This window comes from Hypanus sabinus, chromosome 1, assembly GCF_030144855.1.
Source record: "Hypanus sabinus isolate sHypSab1 chromosome 1, sHypSab1.hap1, whole genome shotgun sequence".
Lineage (NCBI taxonomy): Eukaryota > Metazoa > Chordata > Chondrichthyes > Myliobatiformes > Dasyatidae > Hypanus > Hypanus sabinus.
The window spans coordinates 39,586,362-39,601,429 of record NC_082706.1 but is presented as its reverse complement, the minus strand read 5'-3'; the positions used below and the strand labels follow the sequence as shown (position 1 = coordinate 39,601,429).

Here is a 15,068-nt window from a genome sequence, read left to right as displayed (position 1 = left end):
ATACAGTTCTGGTCGCCCTGTAATAGGAAGGATGGCCAGGTTTTGGGGAGGGAGTTAACCAAGCCGAATTAGAGCACAACGAAAGGCTGGTCCAACCTGATTGGCCGACCATTCGGCGCCTTCCGGCAATCTGCGTGCGTCCGTCAACCACTTTGTTTGCTGATTGGTTCCTTCCGTCACCGGCGCTCGCCGATTGGTCAGCGGCCGCTCACTCCTTTCCCTTGCCACCCCCTGACTGGTGGAATCGTGGAAAGGGTCGGTTCCTGATGATGTCATTTCCTTGCCAACTGGACATCGGAAGGAGCGACGACGGAGGTAAGGAGTGGGATCCTTAATGGACCCCCGACCTCAATTACTACAGCAACCCCGCGTCAGCCTGGGGTTTAGGAAATATCTGTATCCAGAGTCGTGGACTGGGTCAGTCCATGGATACCTGTTCCCGGGATAGGGTTACTCTGGGGAATATCTATATCAGAAATAGTCTGGGAATACCGTTTAGGGAAGGTCTGGGAATATCCGTACGTAAGGAGAGTGGTGATCTGGGAATATCCGTACGTAAGGAGAGAGTCGGTCTGGGAATATCCGTACGTAATGAGAGAGTCGGTCTGGGAATATCCGTAAGTAAGGAGAGAGTCTGTCTGGGAATATCCGTACGTAAGGAGAGAGTCGGTCTGGGAATATCCGTACGTAAGGAGAGAGTCGGTCTGGGAATATCCGTACGTAAGGAGAGAGACGGTCTGGGAATATCCGTACGTAAGGAGAGTGGTGATCTGGGAATATCCGTACGTAAGGAGAGAGACGGTCTGGGAATATCCGTACGTAAGGAGAATGGTGAACTGGGAATATCCGTACGTAAGGAGAATGGTGAACTGGGAATATCCGTACGTAAGGAGAGGGACGGTCTGGGAATATCCGTACGTAAGGAGAGAGTAGGTCTGGGAATATCCGTACGTAAGGAGAGAGTAGGGCTGGGAATATCCATACGTAAGGAGAGAGACGGTCTGGGAATATCCGTACGTAAGGAGAATGGTGAACTGGGAATATCTGTATGTGAGGAGAGTGGTGATCTGGGAATATCCATACGTAAGGAGAGTGGTAATCTGGGAATATCCGTATGTAAGGAGAATGGTGAACTGGGAATACCTGTGCATAGGGAGAGAGTCGCTCTGGGAATACCCGTACGTAAGGAGAGTGGTGATCTAGGTATACCTGTGCACAGGGAGAATGGTGGTCTTGGAATACCTGAACTCAGGAACAATGTTGGTCTCTGGAAACCTGTATCCAGGGATAGTGTTGGTCTGCAGATACAAGCAGCTGGTGGAGCAGGGATATATATGCCCAATGGGTATACCTGTGTGTAAGGACCTGCAGAAAGAGATGTTATGATTGTATATGTGTTTCTTTCAGTTACTTCCTACCGCTGCACTGAAGCCTGGGAACCATGACGACAAAGGCAGAGGATGTGTTCTCTCTCACCAAGGAGGAGGAAGCGACAGGTGTGATGGGCAGGTAACGCAATACTGAGCGATATTGCAGACCTAGCTTGCCCATTGCCTCTTCTAGCCTGACTCCAGCCATCCGTTAGGGGGGTAGGGCCAGCCTGTAGACATGTCAGATTGGGGGTGGAGCCTTCCCCTGAGCATGGGTGGGATCAGCTCGTGGGAGGAGACTGCATTCGGCGTAAGGGCATGTCTAAACTATATGCAGTTGCTACCATCTACTGAGAGGTTTCGGGACCACAGGGTGAGCTTGTGGGTGCTGCTCCCCAGCTTTGGTGGTCTATCTCTACACTTGGTCCATTGCATAATGAAGATCCCTCTATTTCCCAAACCCACTTTTGAACTCTCGTCTCCTCCTTTGCCCCCTCCCCCTCCCACCCCTACATCCCTCACCAGGATCTACATCCCCAAGATTATCTCGCAGGGTCCAGCCAAGGAGTGGATTGAGAGGCGCCAGCTGGCCATTCGCCCCTGGGCCAACTTCGTTGACCAGAAGCGTTTCTCCAAGCCCAAGAACCTGGGCGAGATGTGCAAGCGGCTGGTGAAGAATGTGGAGTACTTCCAGAGCAATTATGTCTTTGTCTTCTTGGGCCTCATTGTCTACTGCGTGTGAGTAGCGGGGAAGGGGTTGGAGGGATGGGGTCATGGGGCTAACTGGGATGGAGGCTTGCATTGGGGAGTGAAGGATGTGGTATAGGAAGGTTATTATCACTGAGAGATGCTACCTGATGAGGGTGTGACTGTGACCATTGGGAGATGTTACCTTGTGAGGGTGTGACTGTGACCATTGAGAGATGTTCGCTGGTGAGGGTGTGACTGTGGTCTGCCATTGAGCGATGCTTCCTGGTGAGGGTGTGACTGTGACCATTGAGAGATGCTCCCTCGTGAGGGTGTGACTGGTCTGCCATTGAGCGATGCTTCCTGGTGAGGGTGTGACTGGTCTGCCATTGAGCGATGCTTCCTGGTGAGGGTGTGACTGTGACCATTGAGAGATGCTCCCTGCTGATGGTGTGTCTGTGGTCTGCCATTGGGATATGTCCCTGTTGAGGCTTTTCATTAGAAAATGTGACCTGACTTTGAGAGATGCTCTGCTGCTGAGGATGTTACCTAATAAATGTCATCTGTATGATCTGGCATTGAGAGACATTCCTAGGTGAGGCTGTAAACGTTGACTCAGGTCTGCCATTGAGAGACTCTCCGTGTTTATGGGGAATGTCTGTTGGGATGACCCCATCTGACATTCGTGCTGCTTTTCTTCCCCCCCCCCCCCCACAGGGTCACTTCACCGATGCTGTTGGTCGCCCTGGCCGTGTTCTTTGGTGCCTGTTACATCGTCCACCTGCGGGCCTCCCAGTCCCGGCTTGTGCTGTTTGGTGAGAGAAATCGAGATGTGTTCCTGTTGCGGTTTATCAAGGCTGCCTCGCCCCCACCCCTTCATCCAGCCCCTGTCACCAGCCCTTGGCCAACAAATGTGGGGAAGGCCAGTACAGACTGCTGATCCCAGTGAAGGCCCCTGCAGTTGAACAGCAGTTCCCTTCGGGACATCTCCATCTGCAAGATGTCATGGAGTCTCATGGCATAGTAACAGGCTTTTGGCCCATAGTTTCCATGCTGACTGCCAAGCACCAAGGTACATTAGCAGCTGGTCCAGACCCTTGTCTATCCTGGTGATTTAAGTGCTCATATAGGCCTAGATTTACTGTTATGCAGCACCAAAACAGGCCCTTTAGCCCAAGTCATCTATACCAACCAAGTTACCTATCTAAGCCAGTCCCATTTACCAAATCAATGTATGTCTAATCCTTTTGTAACTGTGTTCATGAACACAACAGTACAGGTCATTCAGCCTACAATTGTGCCAACTTATTAACCAATTTTTGGATGTCTTTCAAACTTAGCAGCTATCCCCTCGTCTAGCTTGTTCATATAACTGCCACCCTCTGTGAAAAATATTTCCTCCTTGGATTCCTCTTAAACCTTTCAATAGTTCCGACTAATATTTGAGAAATATGTGAAATATACATTCTGAAATTCTTGTTCTTCAGAGACATCCATGAAGACAGGAGTGCCCCAAAGAATGGGTTAAAATGTTAGAACCCCAATGCCCCCATACAGAAGCAGCAGCAAATCAACAACCCTCTCCCACCCCTACTTCCACAAAAGAGGTGTCCTTTTCCACAGTGAGAGGGGAGATATATCAAATGATTTACGGTTTTAAGAGTTTGTCACGCCACTTTTTGTCCTGAGTTCTCTGCCCAGAGAATTGGCAACCATCTCTCTGAGAGACAAGACAGAGAGAGAGTGTGATTTGCCGGGAGATGCAATGGTGACTCCTTTGAGTTCATCTATGAAAAAACAGCTTAAACCTTTCCCATCACACCTTACATCTATGTCTGAGGGAGGCACCAAAGAAGGTAGATGCTCGAGTCTGGACCAACAAACGAAATGTTGGAGTAACTTGGGACTATTATAGAGTCTTGACCTGAAACGTCAACAGATCCTGCTTCCACCCTGCACCCCACAGATGCTGCTTGAGCAGCAATGTTCCACCAAAGTACATTATCAATATATGTATACTATATACAACCTTAAGATTCATGTCCTTACAGGCAGCCACAAAACAGGGAAACAATAGAACCCATTGAAATGAAGACTGTAAAATGTGCAGAATAAAAAAAACATACAAACAGTAAAACGAAGCAAATAACATTCGAACTGAAGTTCACAAAAGTGAGTGCTCAGCCAGTAAGCCAGTCATCACTGCAGCTGAGCCACAAGCCCACTAGTTGCAGGCCACAGCGTCAGTTCAGCACAGAGATGACTAAACGTTGTAAGCAGTGAGCTAAGCACAGCCTGTCCCTCTCCTCGGGCTGTGACACTTTAATCATTTCAGTCTGACCCAGCACTTAAATCGAATAAACTTCAAGTCCTCCCTCTCAGACCCAGGCACTCTCAGTCCCTCATTTGGCCAGTACCCAGCCTTTCCAATCTGGCCTGTTCCGGTCCCGGTAACCTCCTCGTGAATCTTTTCTGAATCCTCGTTAACTGGGAAGCCAGAACTTCACACAGTACTTGCACTCTCAGCACCAAATATCCATCTTTGAATACTGCTGAGGGTGTGGGGGGGTCCCAGCAGCCAAGCTAATGGCACTGTGCCCAGCTCTGATGCTCATCAGGGAAGGGTAAAGACAGGCAGAGCGGTAGTGATAGGAGATTGATAGGGAGGCGGACGGGAGATTCTGTGGCTGCAAAAGAAACACCAGGATGATCTGTTGCCTCCCGGGTGCTAGGGTCCAGGATGTCTCAGAGTGGCTGCAGTACATTCTCCTGGAGGAGGGTGAACAGCCAGAGATCACCACCAACGATGTAGGCAGAAAAGAGGAAGCGGTCCCAAGTGAGGAAAGAGGCTGAGAAGGAGTTCCAAGGCAGTAATCTCCGGAATACCCCCGTTGCCCCAGGCTAGTGTATGTAGGAATGGAAGTGACTGAGGAGATGATGCAGGGGGCAGGGTTTCAATTTCTTGGATCATTGGAACCTTTTCTGGAGGGGGGAGGGAGTGACCTGTACAAGAGGGATGGATTACACCTGAACTGGAGGGGAACCAATATCCCGGCCGGGAAGTTGGCTGATGCAACTCAGGAGGGTTAAAACTAGTTTTGCAGGGGTCTGGGAATGGGAAGCGAAGGATTGGATGAAAAGGTAGATGCCAGGGAAGTATTGAAAGGTAAAATCAAAAAATTACAGGTATGATGGGTAGGATATTTTGAAGTATTTGTATTTTAATGCTAGAAATATTATGGGTAAAGCTGATGAACTTCGAGGATGGAACTATGATATTATGGCCATGACAGAAACTTGGTTGAGAGAGGGGCAGGAATGGATGATTAATGTGCAAGGTTTTGAATTTTTAGTAAAGATAGTGGAGGAGGTAAAGGGGGTGGCAGTGGGAGTTGCACTACTAATCAGAGACAATATCACAGCTGCACTCAGGAGACGTACTGGAAGGTTCAGACACTGAACCCATTTGGGTAGAACTCAGGAATAGGAAGGAGTCAATCACACTATGGGATTGTACTGCAGTCCCCTCCCCCCAATAACCTCTAGGACATTGAGGAACAGATATGTAAACAGATTAAGGAAATATGTAAAAAAATATTATAGGGTTATTGTTATGGGAGATTCTAACTTCCCTAATATAAACAAGAACCTTCTTGGTGCAATAGATGGGACAGAATTTAAGTGTATCCAGGAGGGTTTCTTAAATCAATACCTAGACATTCAAATGAGAGGAGGGTCTGTTCTAGACCTGTTGAGTAATGAGACTGGCCAGATGATTGACTTTTCAGTGCGTAGGCAGTTAGGAAGCAGTGACCACAACTCCTTAACTTCCAAGTTAGCTATAGATAAGGATAGACCTTAAATTGGAGTACAACAAATTACAAGGGTATTAGGCAGGAAGGAAGAAGAGTTAATTGGGAACACCTTTTCTCTGGCAAGACCACGTCAGACATGTGGAGAGTGTTCAATGATCAATTGCACAAAGTATAGGAAATGTATGTTCCTGTTGGAAGGAAGGGCAGGAATAGAAAGATAAGATTATTTTGAATGTCCAGAGAGGTGATGAATTTAGTCAAGAAGTAAAAGTATGTAAAGCTCCAGAAGTTAAGATCAAATGGAGCACATGAGGGTCTGTACATACATCAAGACCAAAAGGATAACAAGGGAGAGGGTAGTTCCACTCAAGGATAAAGAGGGGAATATTTGTTTGGATGCAGAGAATGAGAGTGAAGTATTTAACGAGTACCTTGCTTCAGTATTATCAAGAAAAAGGACATGGAGGACCAGGAGATCAGTGCTGAGTGCATTAATGTGTTAGGGTGTTTAGAGGTCGAGGAGGAGGAAGTGTTGGGTCTGCCAATGAGTATTAAGGTGGATAAGTCCCTAGGCTTGATGGGATTTACCCCAGGTTTTTGAAGGAGGCAGTAGATGAAATTGCTGGGGCCTCTTGACCAGTAACTTCGTGTCCCCTCTGGGCATGGGCATAGGTGAGGTCCAGGAGGAGTGGTGAATGTTGTACTTCTATTTAAGAAGGGAACAAGGGAAAGTCCTGGGAACTATAGACTGGTCAGTTTCATGTCAGTTGTAAAGAAAATTGATGAAAAGAATTCTTAGGGATAGGATGAATGAGCATTTGGAAACCCATGACCTAATTAAGGAGATCCAGTGGGGCTTTGTGCAGGCCACTTTGTGTCTTACCAACTTAATTGAGTTTTTTTTGACAATGTGATAAATGAAGGTAGAGCAATTGATGTTGTCTGTATGGTTTTTAGTCAGTGTTTGACAAGGGCCCTCATGGGAGGCTAATCCAGAAGATTAGCAGTGAATTGGCTATTTGAACTGACTTGCACATAGAAGTCAGAGGATAGTGGGTGAAGGGACTTTTTTGAGCTGGATGTCTTTAATTAGAGGTAACCTGCAGTGATCTGTGCTGGGACCACTACTGTTTATGATGTAAATAAATGACCTGGGTGAAAAAGTAGATGAGTGGGTTATTAAGTTAGCAGATGATACCAAAATTGGCAGAGTTCTGGATAGTGTAGAAGACTGACAAAGGATACAGCACGATATAGATCAGCTGCGGATATGGACAGAGAAATGGCAGCGTTTATCCCAGATAAAGGTGAATTGTTGCACCTTCACGCAAACGCAAGGACGCAAGTACACTTTTAAGGGCAAACCCTTAACAATGCTGCTGAACAGAGAGATCTTGGGATCCCAGTTCCATGAAAGTGGCGACACAGGTCAAAAGAGTAGTTAAGAAAGCTTATGGATTACTTTTATTAATTGAGGCATTAAGATCAAAAGTCAAAAGTTTATGTTGCAACTTTATTAAACTTTGGTTAGGCCACATCTTGAGTATTGCATACAGTTCTGGTCGCCCCACTATAGGAAGATGTTAATGCTTTGAAGAGGGTATATAAAAGGTTTACCAGGATGCTGCCTGGTTTAGAGTGCATGTGCTGTCATGAGAGTTTGGACAAAGGAGCCGCTGAGGGGAGATCTGATTTATAAGATTGAGAGGCATAGGTAGAGTAGCCAGGGAGTATCTTTTCCCCTGAGGTAGAGATGTCAAATTGAAGGTGAGTTGGGGTAGATTCAAAGGGGATGTGAGGGGTAAGTTTTTCTTTACTCAGTTTGGATACCTGGAATGTGCTCCCTGATACAATGGTAGAGGGAAATGCATTATAGGCTTTTAAGAGAATGTTCAGATAGGCACATGAGTATGAGGAGGGAAGATGGAGCAATATGGACATTGTGTGGGTTATAGGGATTAGTTTGTTGGGGGGGAGGTTTGATTTACTTTTTAGCTGGTTCAAAAACTTTTTGGGCTGAAGGGCCTGCCCTTTTGCTTTCTGTTCTGTATTCTAAATGCAAGAGAACCGTTTATTTACTGAGATTCAACATGGAGACAGTCCTTCCAGCCTTTTGCACCACGCTGCCCACCAATCCCCAGATTTAACCCTAGCCTAATTAGACAATAAGTGCAGAAGTAGACCACTCGGCACTTCGAGCCTGCACTGCCATTTTGAGATCATGGCTGATAAATTACTATCGATACCTGGTTCCTGCCTTGTCCCCATATCCCTTGATTATTCCTCTATCTATAAGATACCTATCTAGCTCCTTTTTGAAAGCATCCAGAGAATTGGCCTCCACTACCTTCCGAGGCAGTGCATTCCAGACCCCCACAACTCTCTGGGAGAAGAAGTTTTTCCTTAACTCTATCCTAAATGACCTACCCCTTATTCTCAAACCATGCCCTCTGGTACTGGACTCTCCCAGCATCTGGAACATATTTCCTGCTTCTATCTTGTCCAATCCCTTAATAATCTTATTTCAATCAGATCCCCTCTCAATCTCCTTAATTCCAGCTTGTACAAGCCCAGTCTCTCTAACCTCTCAGCGTAAGACAGTCCAGACATCCCAGGAATTAACCTCGTGAATCTACGCTGCACTTCCTCTACAGCCAGGATGTCCTTCCTTAACCCTGGAGACCAAAACTGGTACACAATACTCCAGGTGTGGACTCACCAGGGCCCTGTACAAATGCAAGAGGATTTCCTTGCTCTTGTACTCAATTCCCTTTGTAATAAAGGCCAACATTCCATTAGCCTTCTTCACTGCCAGCTGCACTTGCTCATTCACCTTCAGCGACTGATGAACAAGGACTTCGAGATCTCTTTGTATTTCTCCCTTACCCAACTCTACACCGTTCAGATAATAATCTGCCTTCCTGGTCTTACTCCCAAAGTGGATAACCTCACACTTATTCACATTAAACGCCATCTGCCAAGTATCTGCCCACTCACCCAGCCTATCCAAGTCACCCTGAATTCTCCTAACATCCTCATCACATGTCACACTGCCACCCAGCTTAGTATCATCAGCAAGTTTGCTGATGTTATTTTCTATGCCTTCATCCAAATCGTTAACGTAAATAGTAAACAGCTGTGGTCCCAATACCGAGCCCTGTGGCACCCCACTAGTCACCACCTGCCATTCCGAGAAACACCCATTCACCGCTACCCTTTGCTTTCTATCTGCCAACCAGTTTTCTATCCATATGAATGCCTTCCCCCCGATGCCCTGAGCTTTGATTTTACCCACCAATCTTCTATGTGGGACCTTATCAAATGCCTTCTGAAAATCGTGGTACACTACATCCACTGGATCTCCCTTGTCTAACTTCCTGGTTACATCCTCAAAAAACTCCCAACAGATTAGTCAAGCATGATTTACCCTTGGTAAATCCATGCTGGCTCGGCCCAATCCTATCTAGATAGCAGTGATATGCCACTATTTCATCCTTAATAATGGACTCTAGCATCTTTCCCACCACCGATGTCAGGCTGACAGGTCGATAGTTCTCTGTTTTCTCCCTCCCTCCTTTCTTAAAAAGTGGGATAACATTAGCCATTCTCCAATCCTCAGGAACTGATCCTGAATCTAAGGAACATTGGAAAATGATTACCAATGCATCCACAATTTCCAGGGCCACTTCCTTTAGTACCCTAGGGTGCAGACCATCTGGACCTGGGGATTTAGTCTTCTCGTCACCATTTCCTTCCGAATGTCAATCCAATTCATTTCCTCTGTTACCCTATGTCCTTGGCCCATCCATACATCTGGGAGATTGCTTGTGTCTTCCTTAGTGAAAACAGATCTAAAGTACTCATTAAATTCTTCTGCCATTTCTCTATTTCCCATAACAATTTCACCCAATTCATTCTTCAAGGGCCCAACATTGTTCTTAACTATCTTCTTTCTCTTCACATACCTAAAAAAGCTTTTGCTATCTTCCTTTATATTCCTGGCTAGCTTGCGTTTGTACCTCATTTTTTCTCCCCGTATTGTCTTTTTAGTTAAGTTTAGTTAGTTAATTGCAGGACAATTTACAATGACCAATTGACCTACCAGCCGGTACATCTTTAGACTGCAGGAGGAAACCCACTAGGTCGTGGGGAGAACATAACTCCTTACAGGTACCACAGCGAATTGAACCCGGGTCACCTGTACTGCAAAGTGTTGTGCTAACCACTACGTGCTACCATGCCACCCCACTTAAAGAAATCAGGTGGTCTTTTTTTTTAAATGGCATGATGTTATTTGAGCAAACAAGGCAATGGAGAATCATAAGGGATTCTACAGATATGTTAAGAGTGAAAGGATTGTAAGGAACAAAATTAGTCCTCTGGAAGATCGTAATGGTAACCCACCGATAGAGAAGGGGGAGACTGTGAGTGAATTTCTTACATCTGTACTTACTCAGGAGCTGGACACAGAGACTGTAGAAGTAAGGCAAAGTGACATCAAATTCGTGGGCCCTATCCAGATAACAGGAGGAGGTGTTTGCTGTCGTAAGGCAAATTTCTAGGGCCTGATAAGGTGTTCCCTTGGACCCAGTGGGATGTAGGTGCAGATATTGCAGGAGCCCATCTTTAAATGACAGGTGAGGTACTGGAGGATTGGAGGACAGCTAATGTTTGGCTCTAAAAGTGAATCAGGGAATTACAGGCTAGCAAGCCTGACGTTAGTAGAGGGAGAGTTATTGGAAGATGTTCTAAGGGACTACATATGAGTATTTGGAAAGGCATGGATTGATTAGAATTAGTCAAATGGCTTCGTGCATGGTAAGTTGTATCTAACCAATCTTACAGTTTTTCGTGGAAGTTACCAGGAAAGTTGATGAGGGCAAAGCAGTAGATATTGTCTACATGGACTTTAGCAGGGATTTTGCATGAGAGGTTGGTCAAGAAGGTTCAGTTGCTCAGTATTCAAGATGAGGTAGTAAATTGAATGAAACATTGGCTTTGTGGGCGAAGCCAGAGAGTGGTGGTAGATGGTTCCCTGACTGACTGGAGGCCTGTGACTTGTGGATTGCCGCAGGGTTCAAGGCTGGGTTTATTATTGTTTGTCATCTATGTCAGTGATCGGGATGACAGTATGTTTAACTGGATCAGCATATTTGCAGAAGACACCAAGATTGGAGGTGTTGTAGGAAGTGGAGAAGACTGTCAGAGCTTGCAGTGGGATCTGGACCAGCTGGAAATGGCAGATGAAATTTAATGCAGACAAGTGTGAGGTGTTACACTTCAGTAGGTCCAACCAGGGTTGTGGTCTTACAGCTTGAACGGTAGGGCACTGAGGAGTGCTGTAGAACAAAGGGATCTGAGAACACAGGTCCATAATTCATTGAAAGTACCATCACAGGTAGATAGGGTCACACAGCAAGCTCTTAGCCCATTGGTCTTCATAAGTCAGTACATTGAGTACAGGGTGTTATATTGAAGATGTGTAAAACATTGGTGAGGACTAACTTGAGGCATTGTGTGCAGTTTTGGTCACCTACCTCCAGGAAAAATGCAAATAAGTTTGAAAGAGTACAGAGAAAATTTACAAGAATGTGTCTGGGACTGGGGGAGAACCTGAGTTATAAGGAAAGATTGAATAAGTTAGGATTTTATTCCTTGGAACGTGGGAGATTAAGGGGAGACTTGATAGTGATAGACAGAATTATGAGGGGTATAGATGGGAAAATTGTAAGTAAGCTTTTTCCACTGAGGGTGGGTGGGGCTACAACTGGAGGTAATGGGTGAAAGGTTTAAGGGGAATATAAGGGGATCGTAGTTCATCCAGGGTTGTGAGAGTATGCAGCAACCTGCCAGTGCAAGTGAGCTCGATTTCAGTGTTTAAGAGAACTTTGAATAGATACGGGGTGTGGAGGGCTATGGGCTGGGGGCAGGTTGATGGGAGTAAGCAGTTTAAATGGCTTGGCATGGACCAGATGGGCCGAAGGGCCTGTTTCTGTGCTGCACTTGCCTATGACTCTACTCCAAGTCTGATCTTGCCAAAAACTTGTACATTTGCAGTATAATGTCTACACTCCTGGACTCAAATGCTTAAATGCTATGAGAGTCTTTCTCCACTGCACCTTCCGTCAGAATGTCCATGATTCCAGCACCGTCCCCAACCCCAGTGCAAATAGGTTAATCTCAGACACCTCTAAACCTCTTGCTGCTTGCCCTATAAAACCGATGTGGTCTGCGAATGATGGAATGTCTCTCTAATAGCCAATCCCAACTCAACGGTGATTTATGAGCCAAAATTCTCAGCCCACATATGGGGCACATCAATAATAGTTGCCGTCCCCAACTCCCGCAACCCCTGTGTGGCCTGTGTAAGAATGCGGGCAAAGAGGGAGACGATGGACAGGATAATGGGGAGTGTGCATGTCCCAAGAGGAGTCCGACCACCCCATTTCCCTGCTTAGCACCTCTGACCTTCCACACCTCCCACCCCTCTAAACTGCTCTGAATAAAGTGGTTGCAATGTTGGTTTTGCCAATATCTTGCCATGCACCAGCCAACTGGCATCCTTACTCCTCCTCCTCCCGCACTTTCGCCAACCGTTGTGCAGCCCAACTCTGATTCTCGTTTTGGGGGTGGTTGGGTTGGTGGTTGTCGGTAGTTGGTTTGAGCGAGTTTTGCTGGAACTGAGCCGTGTCTGCCTTGCTGCCCATAGGCCGTGAGCTGAGTCCTGCTCACCAGTACGCTGTTTCCGGAGCGGTGTCCTTCCCCTTCTTCTGGCTGGCTGGTGCTGGCTCTGCTGTCTTCTGGGTGCTCGGTGAGTAATGAGTGGGGTAGGGGCATCGCTGTGGAATCCCACACAGCGGTGCCGGGGTGATTCCCTGTCCCATCTTCGCCCTGCACTTCTACTTGTCCATCCGCCAACTTTTGTCTTCCTCTCGGGGTCTCCATTCCCCTGACTCTATGTATCCCTTTGCTCTCATTACTGCACCTTTCACTTCTGACTCTCCACAATCCCACCACTCTCCCATTCCCTGCGCTCCATGGACTTGCCCTGCTCCTCCTCATTTTCCATCTCTATCCTCTTAGGCCCAACCCTTTCCCTTGTGACTGCCTCCCTCCCTTCCCACCCTCTCCCCGTCCTTCTAGTGGTCCGTCATCTCCGAACCCCTCCTACCACATAACCCTGAGCCTGTGCCACTGTTAAACATGTCCTTTGCCCCTTTCCCCCTCAGAACTACACTCCTCTCTCCCCCCGCACCCTTCACCTTGCCTAATCCTTCTCTCACTCCCTCTGCTCTCCTCCACTCCTCTAAATTGTATTTTTCCTCCACCGCAGTCCACACTCGCTGTGCCAATATAACACTTTCTCTCTTCCCCCCCATTCCGGCCTTCTCCCACCATCCCCTTTCGCTGAAGTGCTATTACCCCCACTTCCCCAAACCAGACTCTCTAAACTCTTTCCTACACACCCACCTTTCCTCCCCCCCCATGTTCTCTTCTCACCCACATGCAAATCTCCACATATACCTTTCTTCCCTCTTCCTCTCTGCTCCCCTTGCCAAGCCAGAACCCCTCTTCCTCCCTCTCACGCACAGCTCTCTCCTCGCTGATGCCCTCTCTTTCCCTGACCTTCCCACAGGTGCCACGCTGGTATTCATTGGGGGCCATGCCAGCTTCCACGAGCTGGAGTCTGGAGATGGAGAGGAGTTGCAGATGGAGGCAGTATGAGCAGTCACAGATATGGACGAGTGTCGCACGGAGGGGCAGACTCTGACTCCTGCCACCCCTCCCATCCATCAGTTCAGTCCGCTCCTCCCCACTGTCATTGTAACCATAACTCATTCTCACCTCTTGCCCTCGTCAGCATATATATACTGTTGCGGTCTCACTGACTCTCACCAGTCATGGCAAGCGGAATCTTCTTTGCACATTAACCTTGGTTGGAACATTTACACGGATGTCAGGCTTGAAGCTCGACCTGATCCGGGACACTCTGAGGGGCCATTGCTCCTCGGGAGAACCCCAGAGATCTGGTGGATGCCATGTATTCCCAGGTCCCCAGACATGAGTGTATCCTCAGAAGGAGGGAGCAGATGGCTGTCTTGGGCAGTGGGTTTGGTCAGAGGCAGTGTGAACTTGGGGCCTCCCACCTGCATCCCCCTGCGTTGCTACTGAGCAGATCTGCTAGCTGTGAGGTGTTAGGCCCAACTGGAGGTACTTGGTGGGTTGTAGCTGCTCTGTGCTGGACCCTCCATCCTGTGTGGGTGGGGGCTCAGGTAGGTCCACCCACCTACCGCCTGTCCTGTCACTGCTCAGAGCACCTTCACAATTCCCCACCACCCCATCCCCTCCTCCACGTATCTCCCCTCCATACAAACGAATCCACTCCATACACTCTCCCCATCACTCCACCCACCTCACATCTTCCCTCCCAACAAACCGCACCCCTCTACAAACCTTCCCTTCACCTCGTCTCCTCTACACCCTCTCTGGGGAAGGGGTCATGTGCCCCACCCCATATTTCTTGCCCCTGGTCCTCCCACTCCTTTTTCTCCTCACAACCCTCCCTCTCTTCTTCTTCCACCCCCCACCCCCAACCATTATCTCGGATACTGCAGTTCCCACCTACCAGGCGTTTCACTATATTGGGAGTGAGTAAAATGTGTCCACAAGCTGAGTGACTTGTCGGACGTACTGAATCAGGGTCACTGTGCTGGGGCGTTCGGGAGAGGGCCCCACTGAACCAAACACTCCTGTGAGGTCAGACCACGAGGGCCATACCTGGCACTCGTATAGAAAAGAAGATCATGGAGGCACATAGAACAGAATAGTAGAGCGCAGTAAACAGGCCCTTTGGACCGTGATTTCAGTACCAAACACAATGTTGAATTTAAATAAACCTCTGCCATGTGTATATCTCTCTACAGTCTGCATATTTGTGTGTGTATTGCATCTGCTTCCAACAGTACCCCTAGCATCTAACACTATGTAGTTAAAACAAACACTTCTCCCTCTCCCCACCCGCCACTTCCCTCAAATGTTTGACATTTCTACTCCGGTTAAAAAGATTCTGCCTGTCTACCCTATCTGTGCCTCTCATTCTATAAACTTTTGTTAGGTGTCATCTCAGTTTCTGCTGGTCCTGAGAAAACAACCCAAATTTATCCAACCTCTCCTTGTAGCTTATATCCTTGAAAGT

The 15,068-nt window shown here is 47.5% G+C and overlaps 1 protein-coding gene across 1 annotated transcript; it reads left to right on the top strand.

Annotated features, from left to right (window-relative positions):
• The first annotated feature begins 219 nt into the window (after positions 1-219).
• On the top strand, positions 220-14,793 carry rabac1 (Rab acceptor 1 (prenylated)). The gene is made up of 6 exons (XM_059968143.1): positions 220-315; positions 1,408-1,509; positions 1,896-2,108; positions 2,775-2,872; positions 12,582-12,683; positions 13,509-14,793. The coding sequence occupies exons 2-6, from the start codon at positions 1,442-1,444 to the stop codon at positions 13,595-13,597; spliced, it is 570 nt and encodes a 189-aa protein (XP_059824126.1). The 5' UTR covers positions 220-315; positions 1,408-1,441; the 3' UTR covers positions 13,598-14,793.
• Positions 14,794-15,068: the final 275 nt, after the last annotated feature.